Raw genomic sequence first — 22,048 nt, forward strand, 5'->3', positions numbered from 1 at the left:
TGTCACTTTAGGACACGAAATAAAACAACACGCACGCTGGAACTTCCAAGGTAAAAGAAGGGAAGTTTAATTTCTGACTCCAACATTTATAGATTTTCAAAAGTGACAGTGGATTGGACAATGACAGTGCCACCTCTCCAATGACACTGGACAAACCAACAGTCCATCAAGTTTCTCCTCCTCCAGAAAAGAATGTAAAACAATTAATTCTTTACATAAAGTGTGTGAGAAAGTTCATTATAAGAACGTAAACATCAGAAGGCTTAGAAGAATTTAGAAGAACAGGGTGACAAGGGTGTGTCAGAAGACCCTGTTCACAAGTGGGCCTTGGCTTTTCTAGGATGGAAAAAGGTGCTGGACTGTCAGTCAGGTGTCCCCAGGCAGCTGTGCCTAAGCAGCTTTAGGCAGGTTGTCAGTAGTATCCCTTGTCTGTTCCTTTGTCAGGTGTTTTGTCAGCTCTGCCACATCTTCTCCTCACCCCTCACCCTTCAAGGGATGTTAAACTTTCTGCCTGGTTTTAGCTTTATTCGACACCAAAAGCAGCATGACCCCACCCCCTCCATTGACCACTGATAGCTTTTCGAGTAGGGCATTGTGTGACCCTGTTCCAGGCAGAGCATCCTGCTGCTGTGGCACAGTGGGTGGTGTATCCCCGGTGCAAGTTCTCTCGAGTGGTTAATTTACTGCAACATGCTCACTTCAGTCGGCAGAGCAAGTAACTTTTTGGATTTTTTACTGTATGCATTTCTTGGAACTTTGAGTTTGGTTTTCTCCTGAAGTTACTTCTTAGCCTTTCTCGCAAGGGGCACTTTGTCACATAAGGCAGGATAAGAAGGTATTTTAGAGTGGTTTTGGGGGACTGATTAGGTTGAGCATACCTGGAAGTCATTCTTTGAAAAAGTGAAATAAATGATTGCTAATATATGTGAAATTATCCTCAGTATGGTGAGTTTGGAAATTTTACTTTAATTGCAAGTCAGAAGGTTTTGAAGTTCGTGTGGGTTGATCACCTGTTGTGTAGTTGGTTTTGCCTGTTAATGGTGGTTGGCTTTTTGACTTGTAGAACACAACTGACTCCCCTGTTGCTGTGGAGACCTTGGATGATGTTCCTGAGCACGTGCTTAGGGGCCTTCCTGAGGATGTGAGGCTCTTCCCATCTGCTGTTGACAAGACTCGGCTGGGTGAGTGCTGCAGCTGTGAGAAGAGAATGAAGGTTTTTACAGTAGCTCACATAAATTTGAGTTGCTGTGAAAGCCTGGTGCCCTCCTGTGCTGGGTAGAGATGATGTCCAGTGTATTTGTGTGAAATAATTCCTCTTGGGAAGAGTGGACAGCTCCCCAGTCCAAGACAGACACATATAATAATCTGAAAAGTATGAATTTTGAGTAGAAGATTTGCTTGGAATAATTCAGATTAGTTTTAACTCCTGATACGTGTCTCCTCAGGTGTCTGGGCAACAAAGTCAATTTTGAAAGGCAAGAAGTTTGGACCATTTGTTGGTGACAAGAAAAAAAGATCTCAAGTTAAGAGCAATGTGTACATGTGGGAGGTAAGAAACAGCTTGTAAATGGAAAAATGTGCCTGTCACCAGGTCAATATTTTGTATTTAGCCTTTAATTTTCCAGATATTTTAGAAATAAACTTGATGTAAGGTAATTGCCATCTGTTACTGCCATTACTAACAGTTATTTATAGACACTTGGATGGAACAGCTATTCTGAATCACAAAGATTTATAAAGCATTGGCATTGTTTGAAATTGCTGTATTTCTTATATGCTGTGTGTGGATCACAGTTGCCCTTAAGAGGTTGTTGCTGATCTTTGCTTTGTTGGCTTGCTCCCTGAGTGCAACTGAGTGCTGTCAATTGCTAATGAAATAAGGGAAATTAGGAGGATATGGAATTTCTTAGGGAAGCCACATCACTCCTCCTCCTTTAGCTCTTTGAAGACCAGCTTTTGGAGTTTTTGTAAGAGTTCTCAAGTGTTACAGTATTTCTTGTGCTGGGCTTGCCTTGAAGCAAGTGCTGTCTGGGCAGCTGAACAGCTCTGGAAGCTCCACTGGTAGTCAGAAGACCTTGGATATTATGTTGGTAGTCAGATGACCTTGGATATTCAAAATATAAGTGTCATAATCTGGAGCTGAATCCCATTTACAGTCTCTTTAAGGCAGTTCATAACCACTACCAAAGACTTCTTCAGTCTTTCTGAAGACAAACACAGGACATGATTTTAGCAAAGTGAATAGTCAAGGAGGGGAGGGGTGGCAGAACTGTGGCATAGAATGTTCTGGAACATGGATATTTAGGCTAAAGATGCTGATAATGGTTGTCCATCCTTCTGTCCCCTTGCTTGCAAAAATGGAACTCCCTGAAACACCAAAAACATGCACAGAGCTTAGAGTTAACCTCTATCAGAGGAATTGATCTAGGACATTCCCATAAATGCAAATTACCCTTTAGAAAAGCAGTACAATTTTCAAGTATAATGTTTGTTGCATTGAGCTCATGCTGTCACAAACTCCACTGCATAAGGTATCTCCAGTTTTGATCTGTTACAGGAACATTTGCTGAGATTGAATCAGTCAAGTAAATTATTGACCTTAAAATCACGTTTCTCAGTGCTGGATGCTGAATGTTCGTGGTGGATATTTTTTCAGTTTGTGTTTACAGTGTAGGTGATAATGGGAATCCTTGTTAGATTCCAGAGTAATTGTGTGTTGCTTTAATAGTGATTTTAGAGCTAGAAAAAAAAAGCAGCTAAAATGAGAGTGCAACAGTTGGTCTCATATGCTGATACCTGAAACCAGTCCAGAATCTCAACTGTTAGAAAATATGGTTTGTAGAAGGTTGGTGGTGTGTAGGAGCAGTTCAGTACATGGACACTCAGCCTGGGGAACAACCTTTTCCACAAGTGTTCCATTTGCTTCTTTAGTCAAATGCATCTGAATAAAAAATAAGGCTTCTAAAACTGGCATCTCCAGTCAATTTTAGTGGTTTTGAACTGTCATACCAGAGGCTCATTGTGAAAAATACGAGTTATGTGTGTCAGTATATGCCTCTGTATCTGAGGAGAGAGCATATTTTCCTTTTCCACTGGTGAAAAGCCACAGTTGGGAAAGTGAGAACAAGTGTCTGAAAAGGAAGGGAAATGCTGGTTGGAATGACTGGCACAGCTGTGCTGAGTGGGTTTTATTGTAGGTACAGGAATCACTTCAAGTCACAGTGTTATGGAGAGGAGTTGGAGCTATTTTCTTTCTCACAGTGCACAAGGCCTTTAAACAATGTTCTGTAAGTGAGACTGTAATATTCTGTAAATTAGAAAAGCAAAAAAGTATTTTGGTTTGTGGAAAACCCATAATAAAGTAATATAAAAACACAGTAGAGTTTTATACATATATAAGTAATTAATAAGTAATTAAATTAAGATATATATTCCATATCTGTTTAGCTCTTCCACAACATTCTTTGGCTCTTCTCTTCCATTTTAACCAAAAGAATTGCTTTTGCAGTCTCACCTGGGATGCTGTTTGTGCTTTCATATTGCAGCAGCTGGGTGTGCTGGTGAACATTCTTTCAAAAGTCAGCTGATGAAATCCATGCTGGAATAGTTTAATTAAGGGAGATGTTTTCTGTTTACTTGGAAAGAAAAAAGATGGTTGTGTATTTATTAAAACTTCACTTTTATTGATAAAATTCTATTTCATTTAATCAACAGTATAATCAGCACCAAAAAAAATGGAATTTATTAATTAGGAGTTTTTCTAAGCTGTTGTAGAAGTGTACATAAGGTCAAAATTGGAGAACAGTTTGAAAAGCCTTGGAATTACTTGTAAAGTATCAGAAAATAAAAAAGCTACAGCACTGTAGATTTTTGTGCTTTTAGAAAAACAGAAAAGGAAAAATACCCACTGATAGGCATCTAACTTGGATTATAAGAAGAGTGGGAGATGCATAACATCTTGAAAGAGAAGCAGAGTCTCCTGTCATCAGAAAATAGTGAAGGTGCCAGTCCCCTTCTTGCTTTACTGCAAGTTGTCTGGAAATGTAAGGAGCAGGTGTCAGCCTTTTCCCCAAGAGCAGAAATGAAAGAATTTATACAGCACCTTGGAACATGCAGAAATTTATTGACATAGTCAGGTTCTTAAGGTGATCACAAGATTTCTGAAAGGTTAAAATGTTGTTTTATACCCTAAAAAAAGATGCAATATAAAGTATGCGTTCCCATATCTTTCCAAATAAAGCAAATGCTTCAAGCTTCTGTATAGGTACTTTTTCCAACTTATCAGATGGTAAAAATAAAGCTCTGTGACCTTCGTATCTCAAAATCAGTCAACTGACTAAATACAAAATCTAGAGTATCATTTCAGGCTTGCCAAACTGAAAAGAAAGTGTAAAATGTTTTAAGGATTTTGGCTTTTGAACCCAAAGCCTTCAGAGATGGGATTGCAGGCCATGAGTGGGTTTTTTTCCAATTGTAGCACTTTCTCTAGAAGATTGCAGAAGAGCAGCAGCACTTTGCCAGTGCAGCCCTGGCTCTGCTGTGCCCTTTGTGTTGTCTCTGGCCTTGGCTGGTGCTGAGTGCTTTGTGGAGCTGTGAAATGCAGTGTTGCAGGGTGGCAGAAATGCTGCAACCTTCCTTGAAACATCTGCAGAAGCTGCTCAGTGAGGCCCTGAGAGCAGCCATTTCAAGACCATGCACAGACACACACCACAGTAGCTCAGCAGAGGAAAGACAGGAGGGGTCTTTGCATGATGTATTCCAGCAAAGCTTTGTTCCAAAACATGCTGAAGGGATCAGGGACAAGGACAAAACCATGGGGTCTGCACAGACTTAAGTGTGGGGTCAGTGACCAATGACCTGAGGGCACAGGGGTGGGAGAAGGGCAGGGCAAAGGGCAGCAACCTGCAGGGGCAATGAGGGGTGAGTAATTGGGGTGGGCAGTGTTAATTGGCCATTGGGGGAGGCAATCTGATGTGGATTGGCAGTAGTGCTGCTGAGCCCTCTCCATCAGCCCAGGTGGGGAAAACTCTGATACCTTCTTCCAAGGCAAGGCCCTGGGGATTTCCCTGAGGGGAAGGCTTCAGAGGATCCCACATGTCAGTGCTGTGGTGTGAGCAGTGTCCCCGTGTGTGCTGCCTGTCCCACAGGTGTATTACCCCAACCTGGGCTGGATGTGTGTGGATGCCACCGACCCAGAGAAGGGCAACTGGCTGCGCTACATCAACTGGGCCCGCTCAGGGAAGGAGCAGAACCTCTTCCCTCTGGAGATCAACAGGACCATTTACTACAAGAGTTTAAAGGTATCACTGTCTGAACAGCTGCTGCTTTGTTGTCTTTTATTATTAATACCTTTTATTCTGCTTTATTAAAAAACTTTTTTCTTACTATCAATATCAAACGGAGTTTGAAATGTTTTATGAAATGTATTTAAAACACTGCAAATGCTACACATCACTGGTATAAATTCTTATCTGCCAATACAGTTGACATTAGATTTACTGTTAAACTACTGGATGTTTCAACACTAAGTCTGTCTTACTGGGTAATGATTTGCTGTCACACCAAATTTGATACAAACTAGAACGATAAACTACAGAGTATATGAAATAAATGTTTTTCTGTTTTTGTAGATACCAAGACTCCTTCTGCTGAGGATGTTTTTGCAGTAATCAGTTATTTTTATGGTCTGTGCATTGTTTGACAAAGTTTGGCTGTCAAGACACTTCTATGGATTGCTCCATGGAACTATTTCTCATGGTTTTATACCATTTTGGTTTTGTTCAGGGAGTGAGGGGAAGGCAGGGAAAAGGGTGTAATTCCTGGAGCATTTTATCTCCCAAATCAAGAAAAAAAAAAGGTTTAAGTATAGTGGTGGAGCACATTAGGTTAAGAATATTTATCTCTGAAGTATTTCTTGAATCCCTGATCAAGACCTCCTAGCAGTGAGAGTGTGTACCTTGACTTAGTTTTTATTTAAAATACTTTAGGGTGGTTGAGGTATATGCAGTTTTGTTTTTGCAGTATTGCTGTTGCTTCCATTTCCTTGTGAGGCCAGCAGTATCTGTAAGTAAGTGGTATTTGCTTAATGGAAGAGTGAGTTGGTCCTGTGCAGTTCTGAAGGTTATGGGGCAGTACAGCAGTAGGTGAATGTTATATTTTAGGTCACTCAAACTAAACTGAAGAAAACTTCTAAACATTTTCTGAACTTTGTAATGGCATTCCAGTAGAGGTTCACTATTGCCAGCCAGGCTACTGAGTTCTCTGCAGTGTGCATTCACAGAGCCAGGCTCCCAATATGACTCTGTAGCCAGCCTTGATTTCTCTGGAGACTTTATCTTGGATTTCTTCTGCCTTTGCCCACAGTCCCACTAGCTCATTCGTATAGGTGTGCTTTTGGAGTCACTCTGGCATTTTAAATTTCTCCTTGAATCTTTTCTGCAAAAGTTTCAGTCCTGAAAGAGGCAAGCATTCACTTAAAATTTGTTTATTTGATGGATGATACTGCACTTCAGAAAATAACTGTACTGCTAAAAGAGGCTGAGCACTGCTGACAGAATAACAAATACCTTGTCTCAGCACTGGAATATCCTTTTGTTCCTTTGACTGTTGTCTATTGCAACTTGATGAATTTTGTTCCAGTCACACCTTACTCCTAACTGAGACAAAGGAAGGCATAATAATAAAGAACATCTTAAATGTCCTTGTCTTTTGCATATAATGTTAGGATCTCTACACTGCCATTTCAAACCTGCTGTAAATTTACCAGCCCAGGTCTGAACACATGGTTCTTTCCTGATCTTTATCATAATTCTCAAATTTAGGGGAGTTCCACTTGCTGACAAGTAGATATCACAGGTTTTAATTACCCCCAAAGGAGAATTCAAGTGGCTTGTGTGTAATTCTGTTCTGCTTTACCTTGAAGCTTTGAAAGTAAAGGCATGGGGTATTATTTTTCCTGAGGTTTCCTTTACAGAATCACACAAGGTTGGAAGAGACCTTCAAGCTCATCGAGTCCAACCCAGCCCCAACACCTCAACTCAACCCTGGCCCCCAGTGCCACATCCAGGCTTTGTTAAACACACCCAGGGATGGTGACTGCACCCCCTCCCTGGGCAGCCATTCCAGAACTTTATCAGTACTTTATTTAGCTTTTTGTACGTTTTTAATTTGTAAGTTAAACAGGCTGATTTCCAAGCCTTGTTGCTGAAATAACAAAGTTCAAATTTGCTTGGTGCAGAACCTCCTCAGAACTGTCCAGATTTAACTTCCCAGTTCCCTGCTCTCAATGAATAGTTAAGGAATGGAATAGAATTTGTGAGTGAGCACAAGCAAAGGTTTTTCTCTTCCATCTTCTCTTCCTCTTTGCTGAATGGCTGAGGTATTTGTAAGCTGCTTTGCATCTGCTTTCCCTCCCCAGGATGCCTGTGTGAGAGCTGTGATATTGCAGGGGAGCAGCTTAAACTCATGATGCAGGCTCAGCTCTTCCTGGCTTTGCTCATGGGAGGAGCTCACTCTGTAGTGTTGTTCTGCACACAGGACAAAACTTGAGTTCTAGAAAAAGTAAAATGCAGTGAAAACTCAGTTAAGCTTTAGCTTCTGAAGAAGCTTGGCTATGAAACTGTCCCTGATTAAAATGAAATTAATTTGCTTGTGGAAGACTGTTTTGCCCAACAGGTTTATAATACCTCAAGATCCTCCCTGTTACATGGGAGAGAGCAACAAAACGTTGGGTTATAGAGCGTGAAAGATTCATTTAAGTAAATGTCAGAATGTTCACTTGGATTGTTCGGTGAGATGAGGCCACACCCAGGTTCAGAAGCACAATATCACAGTAAAATGCTGTGTCTGTGGTGAAAAATAGATACTTTGATGAGGTCAAGCAGGCAAATGCCTATCTCAGTCTGTAAGGCACATTAGAGTGCTTGAATGTGCACAATTAATTGATTTTTAGACAATCTGTGCTAGAACCTCTAAGGTTACTTAGGTTAGGTTAGTAACTTGTTAGAATATTACTCTTGAAAAGAACACATTTTGAACTTACTGTAACCCTTTTGAACAGGAAATACTCAGATTAAGGACAGTTAAATGTTGCAGTTAAAACAAAAAGCACAAAAACCTGTGTGGGAATTATTCACCTCATGAGCCTTCCCAAAATTCCTACCTTTTTTAGCCAGGCTGTCCCAGTCTGACACTGCTGCACCAGGGATCTGTAGGGAGTAGTTTGCAGGAAGCTGGGTTTTGGAGTTGTTGCTAGAGGCTGTCACGAGGAAGAGTGGTGCTACAAGTGGCACTTGCTCAGTGCAGTCCTGCTCTCATATTGCTACGAGGGAGCAGCTTTAATTGTCTGCTTTTGAAGCTGCTGCTGCATCTCATTTTGGAAGTACAAGGTTAGAGGGCTTATTTGAGATTCTAGAGCAGTCACAATAAAACTAAATTCATCCAGCTGAACGTTAGCTCCAGCCATGCAGCCAACAAATTACGTGTTCATTACCACCCTGTGTTTGCATTGCCTGGAACCTCATCCAGGTCTTTGCTCTGCCTTTGTGTTTTTTAGATGATAAAGAGTTTTTTTGCATCAGACAACTCTGCTGCATTCCTTGTTGCTCACCAGCTCCAAGGGCATGCAAATAACTTTGCCACTATTTATCCTATCAGGCCTCTGGAACTCAAGGAAGCCAAGCCATAGGCTTTGCTTGTGTTATAACTTATTGTTAATCCCTTAGTTGTTGGGATCTTGCACCTCTTGTTGTTCCAGTGTCTGGGGGTATGATGGTAATTACCACCTTTATCATGTGCTGTGAGACCCACTAAAAATGGGCTGTAGAAGAAAGAAATCCTAATTTTCTTCTTGCTACAAAATTCCCCTTTGGCTTCAGACTGGAAATAATAATCTGAGGACACCCTTTGCTCTGATGTAATGACTGAAAATAGGATCTGGTCTCCACCAGCCCCGTGTTCATTAAGCCCTGAAAGAGGGGAATTGAACTTAAGGCATTTAAATTTTTCTTGGTTTTGGGTAAAATGCTTCAGGAAATGGAGAAACAATGAGGAAGATTTAAAAAGTAAGTTAAAATCTTCAGTCTGCCAGCTTGGGGACTTATTAGTTTGAGTCTGATATTTTAAGGAAATGAACTGTCATTTCACTGTGTGAAATGAACTGGTCAATAGTTTCTTTTGGCAGTGCTGGGAGTATGGGTAGCATTTGCAGTGGTGCCCATTTGACTAATTTAGTCTGAATTTTTAAAAGTTTGATTAAAAAGAATAGAAATAATCAATTTGCAATGGCAAGCAAACCTTTGATTTTTGTGAAGTGGATTTATTAAACATGTTGTAATTATCTGCATTCCCATTAACCCACTGTGACAGTCTTTTCCTGGATCTTTAGAATTTGTTCCATCCCAGCTGTAGTGGCTGCCTGAGCAGTAACTTATTATTATATTATAATTAATTAATGTTATTTAAAGCTTTGTATAGGGTAGGTGTGTTTGTCCCAATGTGGCTACTCTCTGGAAAGAATTAACAATGAATATCCAGAGAAGTGAACGCTGGGATTTAAATCCATGTCACTATTTGAGGCAAACCACAATTTGGGACATTACAGCTGGAAGGTTCATGCCAAAAATGATAATAATAACAACAGCTGCGTATGAATTATTAATACAAAGATTACATTAATAATTAACTATAGTAATATTAACTAAAACTGTATTAATATTTCCTCTGCATTGTCAGGAACTGTAGCGATGGGCCAAAGACAATGGATACAAATAGAAAGAGGGGAAATTTGGGTTTGATGATAAGAGATTCCTCCCTGGGAGGGTGGGCAGGCCCTGGCACACGGTGCCCCGAGCAGCTGTGGCTGCCCCTGGATCCCTGGCAGTGTCCAGGGCCAGGCTGGACAGGGCTGGGAGCACCTGGGGCAGTGGGAGGTGTCCCTGCCATGGCAGGGGTGGCACTGGATGGATTTTCAGGTCATTTCCGTGACTTAGCATTCCATAATTTCTTTTTCCTGTGATTTTTGTGGTTTTTTTTTTTTTGTGATTTTTGTCTTCTTTTCTGATTTTGACATTTTTGTGATTTTTTTCTGAATTTTTTTTTTTTGCCGTTTTTAGGGGTTATCTTTTATTTTGGTCTTTTTCTGGTCTTTGGTCTTTTCTCGTCACTTTTGTGGGGCTTTTCTGTATTTTCTTGTGAATTTTTGTTTTGTGTTAAAGTCCATGATGAGGTTTTGGGGTTGTTTTTGGTTGTTTCGGGGTGTTTTGTGTGGTTCAGTGCTGTTCTGTGTGTGTGCTACAGTCTGTGATGAGTTTTTGGGGTGTTTTGGGTCTGGTTTTAGGGTGTTTTTGGGTTTTTTGGTGTGTTGTTTTTGGGTTTTTTTGGGGCTGTTTTTGGGTTGTTACTGGTTGTTTTTGGGGTTGTCTTTGGGTTGTTTTCAGGTGGTTTTGGGGTGTTTTGGTGCTGTTCTGTGTGTGTATTACAGTCTATGATGAGGTTTTGGGGATGTTTTTGGGGATGTTTTTGGACTGGTTTTGGGTTGTTATTGGGTGTTTTGGAGGATGTTTTTGGGGTTGTTTTTGGGTGTTTTGGGGGATGTTTTTGGGGTTGTTTTTGGGGTGTTTTCGGGGTGTTTTTGGGTGTTTCAGTGCTGTTCTGTGCGTGTGTGCTACAGTCTATGATGAGGTTCTGGGGTTGTTTTTGGGGTATGTTGGGGGTGTTTTTAGGTGTTTTGGGCGTTGTTTTTGGGTTTGTTTTGGGGTTGATTTTGGGGTGGTTTTGGTATGCTTTTGGGGTTGTTTCTGGGATGTTTTTGGGTTGGTTTTGGGATGTTTTCGGGGTGTTTTCGGGTGTTTTCGGGAGTTCGGCGCTGTGTGACCGGGGCGGGCCGGGGCGCTCCCCGCGCTGTGCCCTCCGCCCGCCAGTGTGTGTGTGCTACAGTCTGTGATGAGTTTTTGGGGTGTTTTGGGTCTGGTTTTAGGTTGTTTTTGGGTTTTTTGGGGGTTGTTTTTGGGGTTTTTTTGGGGCTGGTTTTGGGTTGTTATTGGTTGTTTTTGGGGTTGTCTTTAGGTTGTTTTCAGGTGGATTTGGGTGTTTTGGTGCTGTTCTGTGTATGTGTATTACAGTCTATGATGAGGTTCTGGGGATGTTTTTGGGAATGTTTTTGGGATGTTTTTGGACTGGTTTTGGGTTGTTATTGGGTGTTTTGGAGGATGTTTTTGGGGTTGTTTTTGGGTGTTTTGGGGGATGTTTTTGGGGTTGTTTTTGGGGTGTTTTCGGGGTGTTTTTGGGTGTTTCAGTGCTGTTCTGTGCGTGTGTGCTACAGTCTATGATGAGGTTCTGGGGTTGTTTTTGGGGTATGTTGGGGGTGTTTTTAGGTGTTTTGGGCGTTGTTTTTGGGTTTGTTTTGGGGTTGATTTTGGGGTGGTTTTGGTATGCTTTTGGGGTTGTTTCTGGGATGTTTTTGGGTTGGTTTTGGGATGTTTTCGGGGTGTTTTCGGGTGTTTTCGGGAGTTCGGCGCTGTGTGACCGGGGCGGGCCGGGGCGCTCCCCGCGCTGTGCCCTCCGCCCGCCAGGGGGCGCGCGGGGCGGCGCCCTCGAGGCTCGGCGGGAGCAGCGCCGTGGGCGCCGCCGCGGCCGCTCCCCGCCCCGCCAACAACGCGCGCTCTGATTGGCCGCGCGCCCTGTGTTGTGTCCCGGCAGCCAATCGCGGCGGGAGAGGAGCTGTTGGTGTGGTACAATGGCGAGGACGACCCGGCGATAGCGGCCGCGATCGAGGAGGAGCGAGCGAGCGCCCGCAGCCGCCGGCACTCCCCGAAGGCCCGCAGAGGTACGGACCGGGCCGGACCGGCCCCGCCGCCGCCAGCGCGCGGGGCAGCCCGGCCTGCGGCCGCCGTGACCTTCCGCAGCCCGAGAGAGGAGGGTGGGGAGGGCCCGGCCCGGCGCGGCCCGGCCGGCGGCGCCGCGGGCGGAACGTGGAAGTTGCGGCTGGAAAAGTTGGGAGAGGCGGCGGGAGCGGCGCGGGCACGGGCAACGTCCCGCTCCGCCCGCGGGGCCGCGGCAGCCGCAGCGAGCCCGCGTGGGGCGGGGGCCGAGCCCGCCGCAGCCTCGGTGCCTCCTTGGGAAAGGGAGCGGAGAACGGGCCGGTCGCGATCCCTCCCTGGGAAAGCCAGCCGAGCTCGGGGCCGCCCCGATCGCTCCGTGGGCAGCGGGAGCTGAGCTCGGGGCCGCCGCCATCCCTCCCCGGGAGGAGGAGGCTGAGCCCGCGGCTGTCGCAATCTCTCCTTGGGAAGCGGGAGGCGAGCCCGGGGCCGCCGCGATCCCGCTGTGGAGAGCGGGGAGCCGAGCGCGGGGCCGCCGCCATCCTTCGGGGAGGCTGAGCCCGGGCTTGGCGGTACGTCAGTCCGGCCAAATGGAGAATTCCGGTCCTGCTCTTTCCCTGCGGTTTTTAATTTCTTGTTGTTTCTAGGCCGATTTGCTGGTTGTGGAATTTCGCAGGCGGTGGGAATGGCTGCTCCTGGCTGACTTGGGCCGGGGAGGGAGGGTGGGACAGTTTGGGGTGCTATAAACGCATTATTCCCTCTGTGAATGTGTATGTCAGCCCAGACATCCATTATTTTTTCCATTACTAATTCAGCAGCAGGGTTTTTTAGAGTGCGTGTGCCTCCACGCGTGGCCTTATATAACTGACATTTTGACTAACGTTTTAGGCCAAAATCACAACAAAGCCTTTAGTTACAGGGACTAGATATAAAAAGGGAAATATTCACGATTGCAGCTCAGATGTATCAATTCCTCTTGCATGGCAGTATGTACATTTTGATGTTTTCTGGAGGTTGCAAATGAACTGAAGAATGATAATATTTTAAGAAGTATCATAATTTTTTAAACTTAAAATGTAGGGCCTGATGTTACAGGTAGTGCAGTTGACTGGAACTCATACTGGAAACAAGGTCAGATATTGAAAACAATTATTGTGTGAGTATTTTATTTGAGATTGAGGAGGGGAGACTGTAGTGCAACACAGTTATTTTGAATAGTATTTCATAGGTTAAGGAAATACAAACTGAAATTCAAGCACTGAGCTTTATTTTATAATGAAACAGCATATTTAGCACATATATAAGCAGCACTTGGGAAATTACAGGCTGTATTACGGTTTTTTTCCTAAATCTGCATTATCTTAGCACATGGAATTTGTGTGTCTATGATTTACCTGAAAGGCTAGAAAAACAACCTGCAAGAATTTGATTATATGATAAATCAGAAAAGCCAGACAGAATAATTTCTGAGGTAATTTTTCATGGCACAGAAGTTTGATTTGCATTCATGAAGTTATAGGTAAATATACCAGTAAACTAATTTGGTTTCTGGGTTTTGATTTTGGGCTCTTTTGTCGGTTTTGTGTTTTAACTGTTAGGGATTTTACAGATTTTGTAATTAGGAACAGTAAATCTTTTCCTCCTTTTTATAAACACAGGCTCCTTACCAAGGCTCACAATTACTGAATAAAAAGCAACCCAGCAAAAACCAACTCCAAGCACAATATTCATGAAGCATTTGAGAATAGCCAAGAATAATTATTTATGGAGTTATACCCTTGTCTCATGAAGCAGAAAGACCAAATTCTTAGTATTTAGTTGATTTGAATTGTTAGATTAAAGTTGCAGCTGTAAAATGACAAGGCACTTCATTGGATGTTTTGAAATTTTATAGTTCTGTTTTTCACAGGTTTCACTGGATTTCTTTTTTTTTTACTTTGCATTTACTCTCAGTTATTTTGGTGTTTGTAGTAACATCTGTAGTAATATTTGCAATTCACAGCAATCTTTTTACAAGAAATATACCCTTTTTTTTTTTTTTTTTTTGCTTTGCATTTACTCTCAGTTATTTTGGTGTTTGTAGTAACGTCTGTAGTAATATTTGCAATTCACAGCAATCTTTTTACAAGAATTATACACTTTTTTTTTTTTTCATGCAGATTTGGTAGCAGTAGCTGCAGTGAGGATTCCAGAATGGTTTCTACTCATATCTGTGCTTTTGTACATTCAGCTCTGTCCTTGGATGGGGAAGCTTCTTAACCCTAGACTTGAGGGTTTGGGGAAATAGAGGAAATTATGATGAACATGATTGAAAAGTAATTAATTTAAAACTAGATAGCTCTGATTATATGATACAAAGGGACAGGAGGAGAAAGATTTTTTTTTTTTTTTTTTTTTGTGAATTAACTTTGTGCATGTGAAAAATTGGGAGTCAGTATATTAGGGAATATTTGAATTAAATAACAATTTAAGAAACTTTCTAGAGATGAGCTCTTCCAGAAGGTTGTGAAATTTGAATTCATTAGTGACCTATACAGATCAATAATTCTTTAAAATTTTATTTTGGCCTATGTTGCACACTGTTGTCTTACATATTGAGAAGAAAATATAACCAAGTAAGAATTGTTAAATTCTAACAACTCTGGATGAGTGTGGCCTTGAACACATTTTCCAGAAAAGTAAAGTGACAGTTTAATACCTTAGGAATGACTAGACAAGACATTATTTGAGAGGTGGATTATGATTTAGTGATACAGACCATGCAGTTAGTAAATAAAACTCCTAATTATTCTGTATTCAGTAAAACAAATATCCTTTTGAATTTTAAAGCATCTTAGGTCTTACGCTTGAACAGTTTAGATATTTATCATTTGACAAATAACCTTGTTCTGCCATCTGTGTAATGAGCCCTTGACAGAGGAGGTGACCATTCTGCAGGTGTTAAAATGGGCTGTTTTACCCAGTCAGTCAGTGCAGGCTTTCCCTGCTGTACAGTGTTCCTGGTGCAGGAGGAATCCTCTCTCTGGGTGAATGACAGAATCCTCTGTGCTGAGTGAGCAGAGGCACAGCAGGCTGAGGCTGTGAGCTGTGGGTGAGCAGAGCTGCCCAGGCTGGGCAGACACAGGTCCCCATGGAACCCTGACCTTGGGCTGCCCTGTTTGCCACTGATCCCTGACACAAGGGCCCATAATCTCCTTTAGGTGGATCTAGGATGGCATTTCCTCCTGGTCCCCATCTCCCTCCTGCATATTTTTGGGTTTGTGTTCTGCATTCAGGCTGCTTTATAGTCCCCAGGTGTTTGTGCTTCATGGCTCCTGCCTGCTTGGTTGTAGCTTTTCTTAGCTGGAATAAATCTCCTACATCTTCCTTCTACCATGCACAGCAGCTCAGGAATCCTGGAGGAAAAAGGCAGTCATTGCATTTATTTTCATATGTTGGAGCACTGTGTGATGATGTTCCTGAGGTGCATTTGAGATGTAGGAAGAAATTAAGTAGGATAACAAGGTATCAAGAGGGATGGGAATGCACCCTTCCAAGAAGGAAAACCTGGTGAATTTGAACTGGGTACCATCACAGATTTCTATCAGAGCCGAGCTGTTGCTGCTGCCTTAACTACCCAGTTCAGAGCCAGCTGCTGCCAGTGCATGGCCAGCAGTACCTGAGATTAGGGTTTTTTGTTTCTTTTACATTTTCTGATTATTTTTTTTGCTAAATGTTTATCATTGTTTCTCCCAGGTCGTAGTTAATGTGCTGCCTGCCAAGCTTGTAGGGAAATTTGCTCAATCAAATGCATTAGCACAAAATCTTTCATTAATTCTCCTTCTAAGGAAATTAAAAAGAGAACAACTTGGGTTCACTTTGCAAGTTGGGTTCATGAAGTCCTTGAAAGAAGTAGTGTGGATTTTTTTATTGTGCCATCCAGGTGTTTCTTCCTTTTCCTATGACAGGAATAATTTGTAGCAGTGGGCAGTAACATCAACAGAGTGTTTCCTTTACAAAGAGCACTTGAAGCCTCTGGCGTCAGACTCAGTGTTTCTGAAAAAAAGTAACTTTTCAGTAGCTAAAGTATTTGTTTTAAGGAAAAGATGGTCATTAGTGGATTGTCATACATGAAGATATCCAGTGTTTTTATCAGGCTGTAATCTGCTTTAAGGTGCTGCATAGGCTCCAGAATGTGATCAAACAAGGCTGAAATCTCATTTCTGTTGTGGATTATGTGGCAGATCAAAAGTCTGGTTTTGAAGGAAGAAAGATACTGATGTTACTCAGGATGAAAGCTTCTCTTGCTATGTGTTTGGGAGTAATGCCTCTGAAATAGCCTTTTTTGGGGAGAGAGGAGGACAGTGTTTTCTGTTTCCTGTGCTTGTTTCTGTCTCTGGAGGTGCTCTGGCCCTTGCTGTGTTCCCCTCATGTCCAGCAGGCCTGGTGCTCCTTGGTGCTGCAGGAGCTCCTGGGAGCTGCACTGGTGCCATCAGGCTCTTGATGGGGGGGAAAAAACTTCAATTTCATTCTTCCAGAAGCATGTGCTGCATAATGCAGCTGGAGTGGATTGTGAAACCAAATGACCTCTCAGCCACAGTTGTGTCAACTCCTGAAATATTTTGCTATTGTGGTGCAGGCAGAGCACCTGCATCAGGGTCACCTGTGTCATGGACAGCCCCTGGTGATTGTTCAGTGTGGTTTAAAATCTCAAACCATTGCTAATAAATCTTTTAAAGCTTTGTTACCTTAAATGGTTCTATTACTAATGTTGCTGCTTCCCATAGTTCTTACTGGGCTTCAGGCAGAACATGAACTGTAGGGGTGCTTGTAAGAACTAACACTGGCCCAGAGGCAGTGTGAGATGAAGGTGGGTAAATTAAGAATCAGTTATTGGCTGTTACAAATAATTCTTGTGCCTTGGTGTATATCAGGCTGAATGCAAAGTGCAACTTCAGGCTTCAGCTTCCCACATGTAAATAAACTGTCATCCTAAAAGTTACAGTGTTTTTGCTCTTGTCTGAAAGTGTGACTGTTGCTGAAACAGAGTCAAATTGCTGCTGGGGAACATGAACATGTAGGGATGGAATAAGCACGTTAAATTCTGTGATAGTAGAAATCCCTGCAGTTCTTTTTTTTTTTTTTTTTGTTAATAATTTCTTAGGCATTCTCATGTAATTCCAAATAATTAGCTGTACGTGAGAGTGCCATAAATATGCATCCTGTTTATAAAAGGTAGGCCTTGGATTGCCATCTGCATGTCATCCCAAATGGAAATCATGGTCAAATGATGCTGTGATTGTCTGCTTTTTAAGTTACATTTATTAAGTTTTACTTGGACTAAGTTTAAAGTCTGTTTCTAAACAGAAAAGAGCTTGTGAGAAAAATGATTTTGTATGAGTTGGAATGTAGCTTATAGAGGGATGTGGAAGTTGTGCATTTATAGCAAAGATCATGAAATGGTGTTGTTATCTAAGTGCTATAAATTTCCAATAAATTTAATTAAAAACTCAGATAGGAGCTCAAGGCTTCAAAATTTCCTAACCAATGACTGGGAAAAGACAAGGGAGGAAGGAAGAACTCATCAAGATCATCTGGAACAAAGTCTTAAAATGGAATTTACTTTGATTTCCACACATCCAAATTTATTAAGTTTGTACTTGGACTAAGTTTAAAGTCTGTTTCTAAACAGAAAAGAGCTTGTGAGAAAAATGATTTTGTATGAGTTGGAATGTAGCTTATAGAGGGATGTGGAAGTTGTGCATTTATAGCAAAGATCATGAAATTGTGTTGTTATCTAAGCGCTATAAATTTCCAATAAATTTAATTAAAAACTCAGATAGGAGCTCAAGGCTTCAAAATTTCCTAACCAATGACTGGGAAAAGACAAGGGAGGAAGGAAGAACTCATCAAGATCATCTGGAACAAAGTCTTAAAATGGAATTTACTTTGATTTCCACACATCACATTGATTTGCAATAAAGTTTATACAGCTCCAGTTCAGAAGCACCATTTGGGGTGTCAAGGGGCCATATGTCTCATAGAAGCATCTGTCTGGAGAGTAACTCATACATTTGAGGTCTTCTAAGCAGTGCAAGTTTTCTTTTAACCCCCATAAATGGGGGCCTTTGAAAGGGAGACTTGTGTTACTTTAAATTCCCATCTTCACCTCTCCAGCAGTGCCCCCAGTTCCTAGGACAGCTGCTCTGTGCTTTCAGAACAGCCAAGTGAAATTGGTATCACCCATTCCAGCCTTGCTCCTGCCTGTGGATTTATGAATGGGAGAAAATAAGCCTTCATTTCAGGAATTAAAAAAGAAATGACCTGTATTTAAGAAAATAAAAAAAAATCAGCCCTGAATTGCCTGTGTTGGCCCCTTAAACTCTGTTTCTAAGTATAAACTTTTGGAAGTACTACAAGCACCTTGCACACACTGTTACTTTATCTCAGTGGGGTTTTTGTGTTTGACTTAAAATAACAATCTGGCCTTCATGGTTGTTACAAGTTGTATTTCCAGCTACTAACTTAGTTCTGCCTAAAGCAGATGCATGCAGTTACCTAACAGAATAAAAGTTCTTTGGTTGATTGGTAACTCAGATTCTAAAGCATTCTGTATTTTTTCATACTTTTGCATTTTTAGTCACACTTCCTTAGACTGCTTTTCTCAAGTTAAAAAAGTAAAATATATCTAGACCACAGTTGTGGCATTTCCCAGCAAATTTGGTAATGCTGTCTTCACTTACATAATCCACAGTGGGAAGTGAAATAAGGCACCAGGCAGCTTTCTATTATTAATCAATTTTTTTCTGTCAGTTGATCAGGATTGGCTTTGAGGCAAGGAGTGACCTGGAAGAAAAGATTGATATTTCACTGCTATTTTTAAAAAATAATCCACTGCATTTGGAAATTATTCTCCTCCTTTCTTAGTAAATACTGTTTTGATTTTCCTGAAAATAAGTTAAGTTACTCAGTTGCTATTGAAATACTGGTTTCCTTGTAGAAATATTTATTATATTGGGATTTTCCAAGACTTTCTTGGACCATTTTCTTCTGACTCATAGAATTATTTAAACACTTCTGTGTAGAAGATGTGGAGAAAATTTGGTGATTGCTTTTTTAGGGAAGAGCTTTGAGATAGATTTGGAGGATTTGTTCCAAAATAGGAAGGGGATGAATTACTGCAGAGTAGAATTGGTGCTGTTTTCCAGAGAGAAACAAGTACTTTTGTTTTCTGTTCCTTCAAGTATTCAGTGATTTAGAGTTAACCTGTTGCTTATAGAATATAAGAGAACTCAATGAGCTTCTGACTGCCTCCCATCCCAGTAAATCTGGGTGACTTTTGCTCACATGAATAATCCTTTCTTGAATTGCTTTGTGTTCCCTCACATTAAGCCAAGGCTTTACCAGCCACTGTTGCTCTTGCTGTGGTTTCCTGACCCTCCTGTGCAATCTCTCTCTTCAGTGTTTGTTTCCCAATTGAAGGCTCTGGGAATTATGGTGGATGCAAGGTAAAGTCAGTTATTGACTTCCAGTGTATTCTTATTTTGTTTGCCTCCTGCTTGAACCATCTTTTTATTTAGGGAGGGCTTTAAGTTCTTGCAGTAGAATCTTGTGTAGCTTTTAATAATTTCTGTTGCCTTTCTCTAGATTTTTTTTAAAGCATCACCTTTTCAAAACCATTCGATCAGAATTAATGTGAATAATATTGTATCATTAACTGTACTAAACCTTTTTATTGCAATTTACCATAATTTTGCATTGACCATTTATTTTACTTGCATTATTTACAGGGAATGTCTTATACTGAGGTGTTACCTGCAGATGCCCCGTGTAATTTATTATGCAGTGGTGAGCAAGCACATTTAACTTCAGGAGTGTGCACACAAAGTTTTGATAGCTGGTTTATTCACTGAAGACATGCAGACTCCATTTGAGTGTGTGGCTGAGAGCTCTTTTCTTTAATTGAGGTCTCCTTCAGAAGGTAACTTGTGTTTGTCAACTCTCTGAAGATTCTCACATTGCTGCGTTACAAACCTGCAAAATAGCAAACAAAGTTTATATTTGATTAATTGTTTTGTATATTTTCCAAATGAAAGAAAAGGAAAACCATTTGTAAGACTAGAGTCTATTTATTTTTTTCAATCTGTCAATTTGTTTTGTCATTCCTGCCAAGAGCCTTACGCAGATTGACAGGAATGACTGTTCTGAAGAATTCTACACTTGCTGTGTTGAGTTCCTCAAGGAAATGTTACAGCAGACTGCTTTTCTGCTTAGGTTTGTTACCAGTTATTGAAACAAGACTCAGTGGCATTTGTAGCTAAGAAATTAAGCAATGTCTGACCATTTTCTAGAAGTATTTACTTGCCTTTTATACACTTTTCCCCTGGAAAATCACAATATTTATTTGGATCACCAGTGGCTGAGAGTTATTTAGGATGAAGCTTTCTGAGCACTTAGGAGCTTACCAGCTGTTAAGAGTTAATTCTGTTGTTACACTTTGTTAGCAGAATTCTGTGAGAGCTTTTGATTGACTATGATTAATGCTGCAGAACTTCAGAGAGGCACTGTTATTAATGTGCTGATTGACATAAAATTATTCTAGTGAGACTATTATAATAGCTGAAAATCCATCATCTTGATTATTATTGCTGCAAAATGCCATGGAAATGAGTAGTCAGCTATACATTATTCTAACTCTTGTTGAGAGTCAGATGCCTCACTCGAGTCTCCTCAGATACAGATCTCGTTTTGTTTGGCAGTCCATCAGAAACAATGTGACTGTTGAATGGGAAAGGCCTGGTGTTTGTAAAAGTGACTTGATTCATACAAATTTGGGAGCATTTTCTCAGGCATCACCATTATTCAGGGCTGAGTCCAATGCAAACTTCCCCATGTTGCTGCCAATAAAACTGCAGACTGAGCTGTGGTTAAAGCAGCTCAGTGCAGTGATAGCTGCTCTGTCCAGCTGGGGATTGGGATCAGAATGTTCAAACACCACCTTTGCCATAGTTGGATCCTCAGCCAGGTCTTGAGAGTTGCCTTGGGCTTTTCCCAAGGAGCAGGTCTTACAAGTGGCAGTGAGTTGAGGAAAAAATGGACTTTCTGCAACGTGTTCCCTTTCAAGCTGCAGGTAAAGAGCAGCGAGTCCAGTGTTCCTGATCCTACAGACCCTTGTCAGGGATTGCAAAAGCACCGTGGACTTTGTGCTGAAACTTAGCTCAGAGCTCAAATCCTGAACTGTTGGGTGTCACCCTCTGCTTTCCCCATTCTGATACCAGAGCTGGTTTTATTTTCTGGTTCCTTACCTGCAAATTAAATTGTCCAAGTTGTGTTACAGAAACATTTTATTTCTGTGGTCTGTTTTAGGTGATGTTTTATACTGTAAACAGGTGTGTGCAAAAAACTTCTAGTTTTAGCCCATTTAGGTCACATTAGACTTTCATCTCGCACATAGCAGTTAAATGAGCAGAAGACAAGTCCATTTGTGCTCTGAGATTTGTTTTCACTGTTTGAAAAATGGAAGAAGTTGCTGTACCCTGTAATAACTTCATGAGCCTGTGACCTTTCTTGGTGTCACAAATGAAGCACATAGCAACTTGCTCTTGTCTGGTTTGGGGCATATTATAAATTTAGAACTTCTGTTGTTGGTCTTGTTAACATGAGCACCAACTGTTGCCGTTGTCCTGTAGCACAGTCCTTTTGAGAAATGGACTGATTGGGCAACTGGAGGATTACAGTTCCTTTGGAGATATAATTCAGTGTATCTCATGTTATCAGAGAAGGCTGACAAGCGTTTCTCTAAGAAAGTATCAGTGGGCTGTGGCTGAAATGAATGAGGCACTTTGTTTCACCAAGAAGTGAAGCAAATCTTCCACAATTTCCCAGCAGATAAAAATAAATTGGTGACTATATTGCACATTAAAATGATGAGTTTACATAGTAATATTTATCCTCCTTTATCTACTTCTGTAAAGGACCTGGTGTGATATTCTGCCATATGACCTTGGGTTTGTCACTCTGAAGCTGGAAGGAGATGAGTCTTTCCAAATTTAACAGATACAGAGAAGCAGAGTTTTCATGCTGCATATGTTTTGACAGGAGCTGGTTATTAACAATTAATGTTCTTTGTTATGTTGGAGACGTAGCTGAGAAGATGCTGTAATATTTTTATTGGGGACTGGTAGAAAACCACTGCATACCTGCCAGTACTGAAGAAGGTTATACTGAAGAAATATAATAAGGTTAAAGGAAAG

General features: G+C 41.4%; 1 protein-coding gene across 1 annotated transcript in view; it reads left to right on the forward strand.

Moving 5' to 3' along the window:
* Positions 1 to 22,048, forward strand: part of PRDM2 (PR/SET domain 2) — a 54,073-nt gene that overhangs the window by 13,787 nt on the left and 18,238 nt on the right. Inside the window, exons 3-6 of the mRNA XM_041419401.1 lie at positions 1,064 to 1,181; positions 1,446 to 1,549; positions 5,148 to 5,300; positions 11,698 to 11,824. Of these exons, the coding sequence (XP_041275335.1) occupies positions 1,064 to 1,181; positions 1,446 to 1,549; positions 5,148 to 5,300; positions 11,698 to 11,824 (502 nt within the window). The remainder of the gene's footprint in view (positions 1 to 1,063; positions 1,182 to 1,445; positions 1,550 to 5,147; positions 5,301 to 11,697; positions 11,825 to 22,048) is intronic.

This window comes from Onychostruthus taczanowskii, unplaced genomic scaffold (assembly GCF_017590055.1).
Source record: "Onychostruthus taczanowskii isolate IOZ18803 unplaced genomic scaffold, ASM1759005v1 scaffold61, whole genome shotgun sequence".
Taxonomy (NCBI): domain Eukaryota; kingdom Metazoa; phylum Chordata; class Aves; order Passeriformes; family Passeridae; genus Onychostruthus; species Onychostruthus taczanowskii.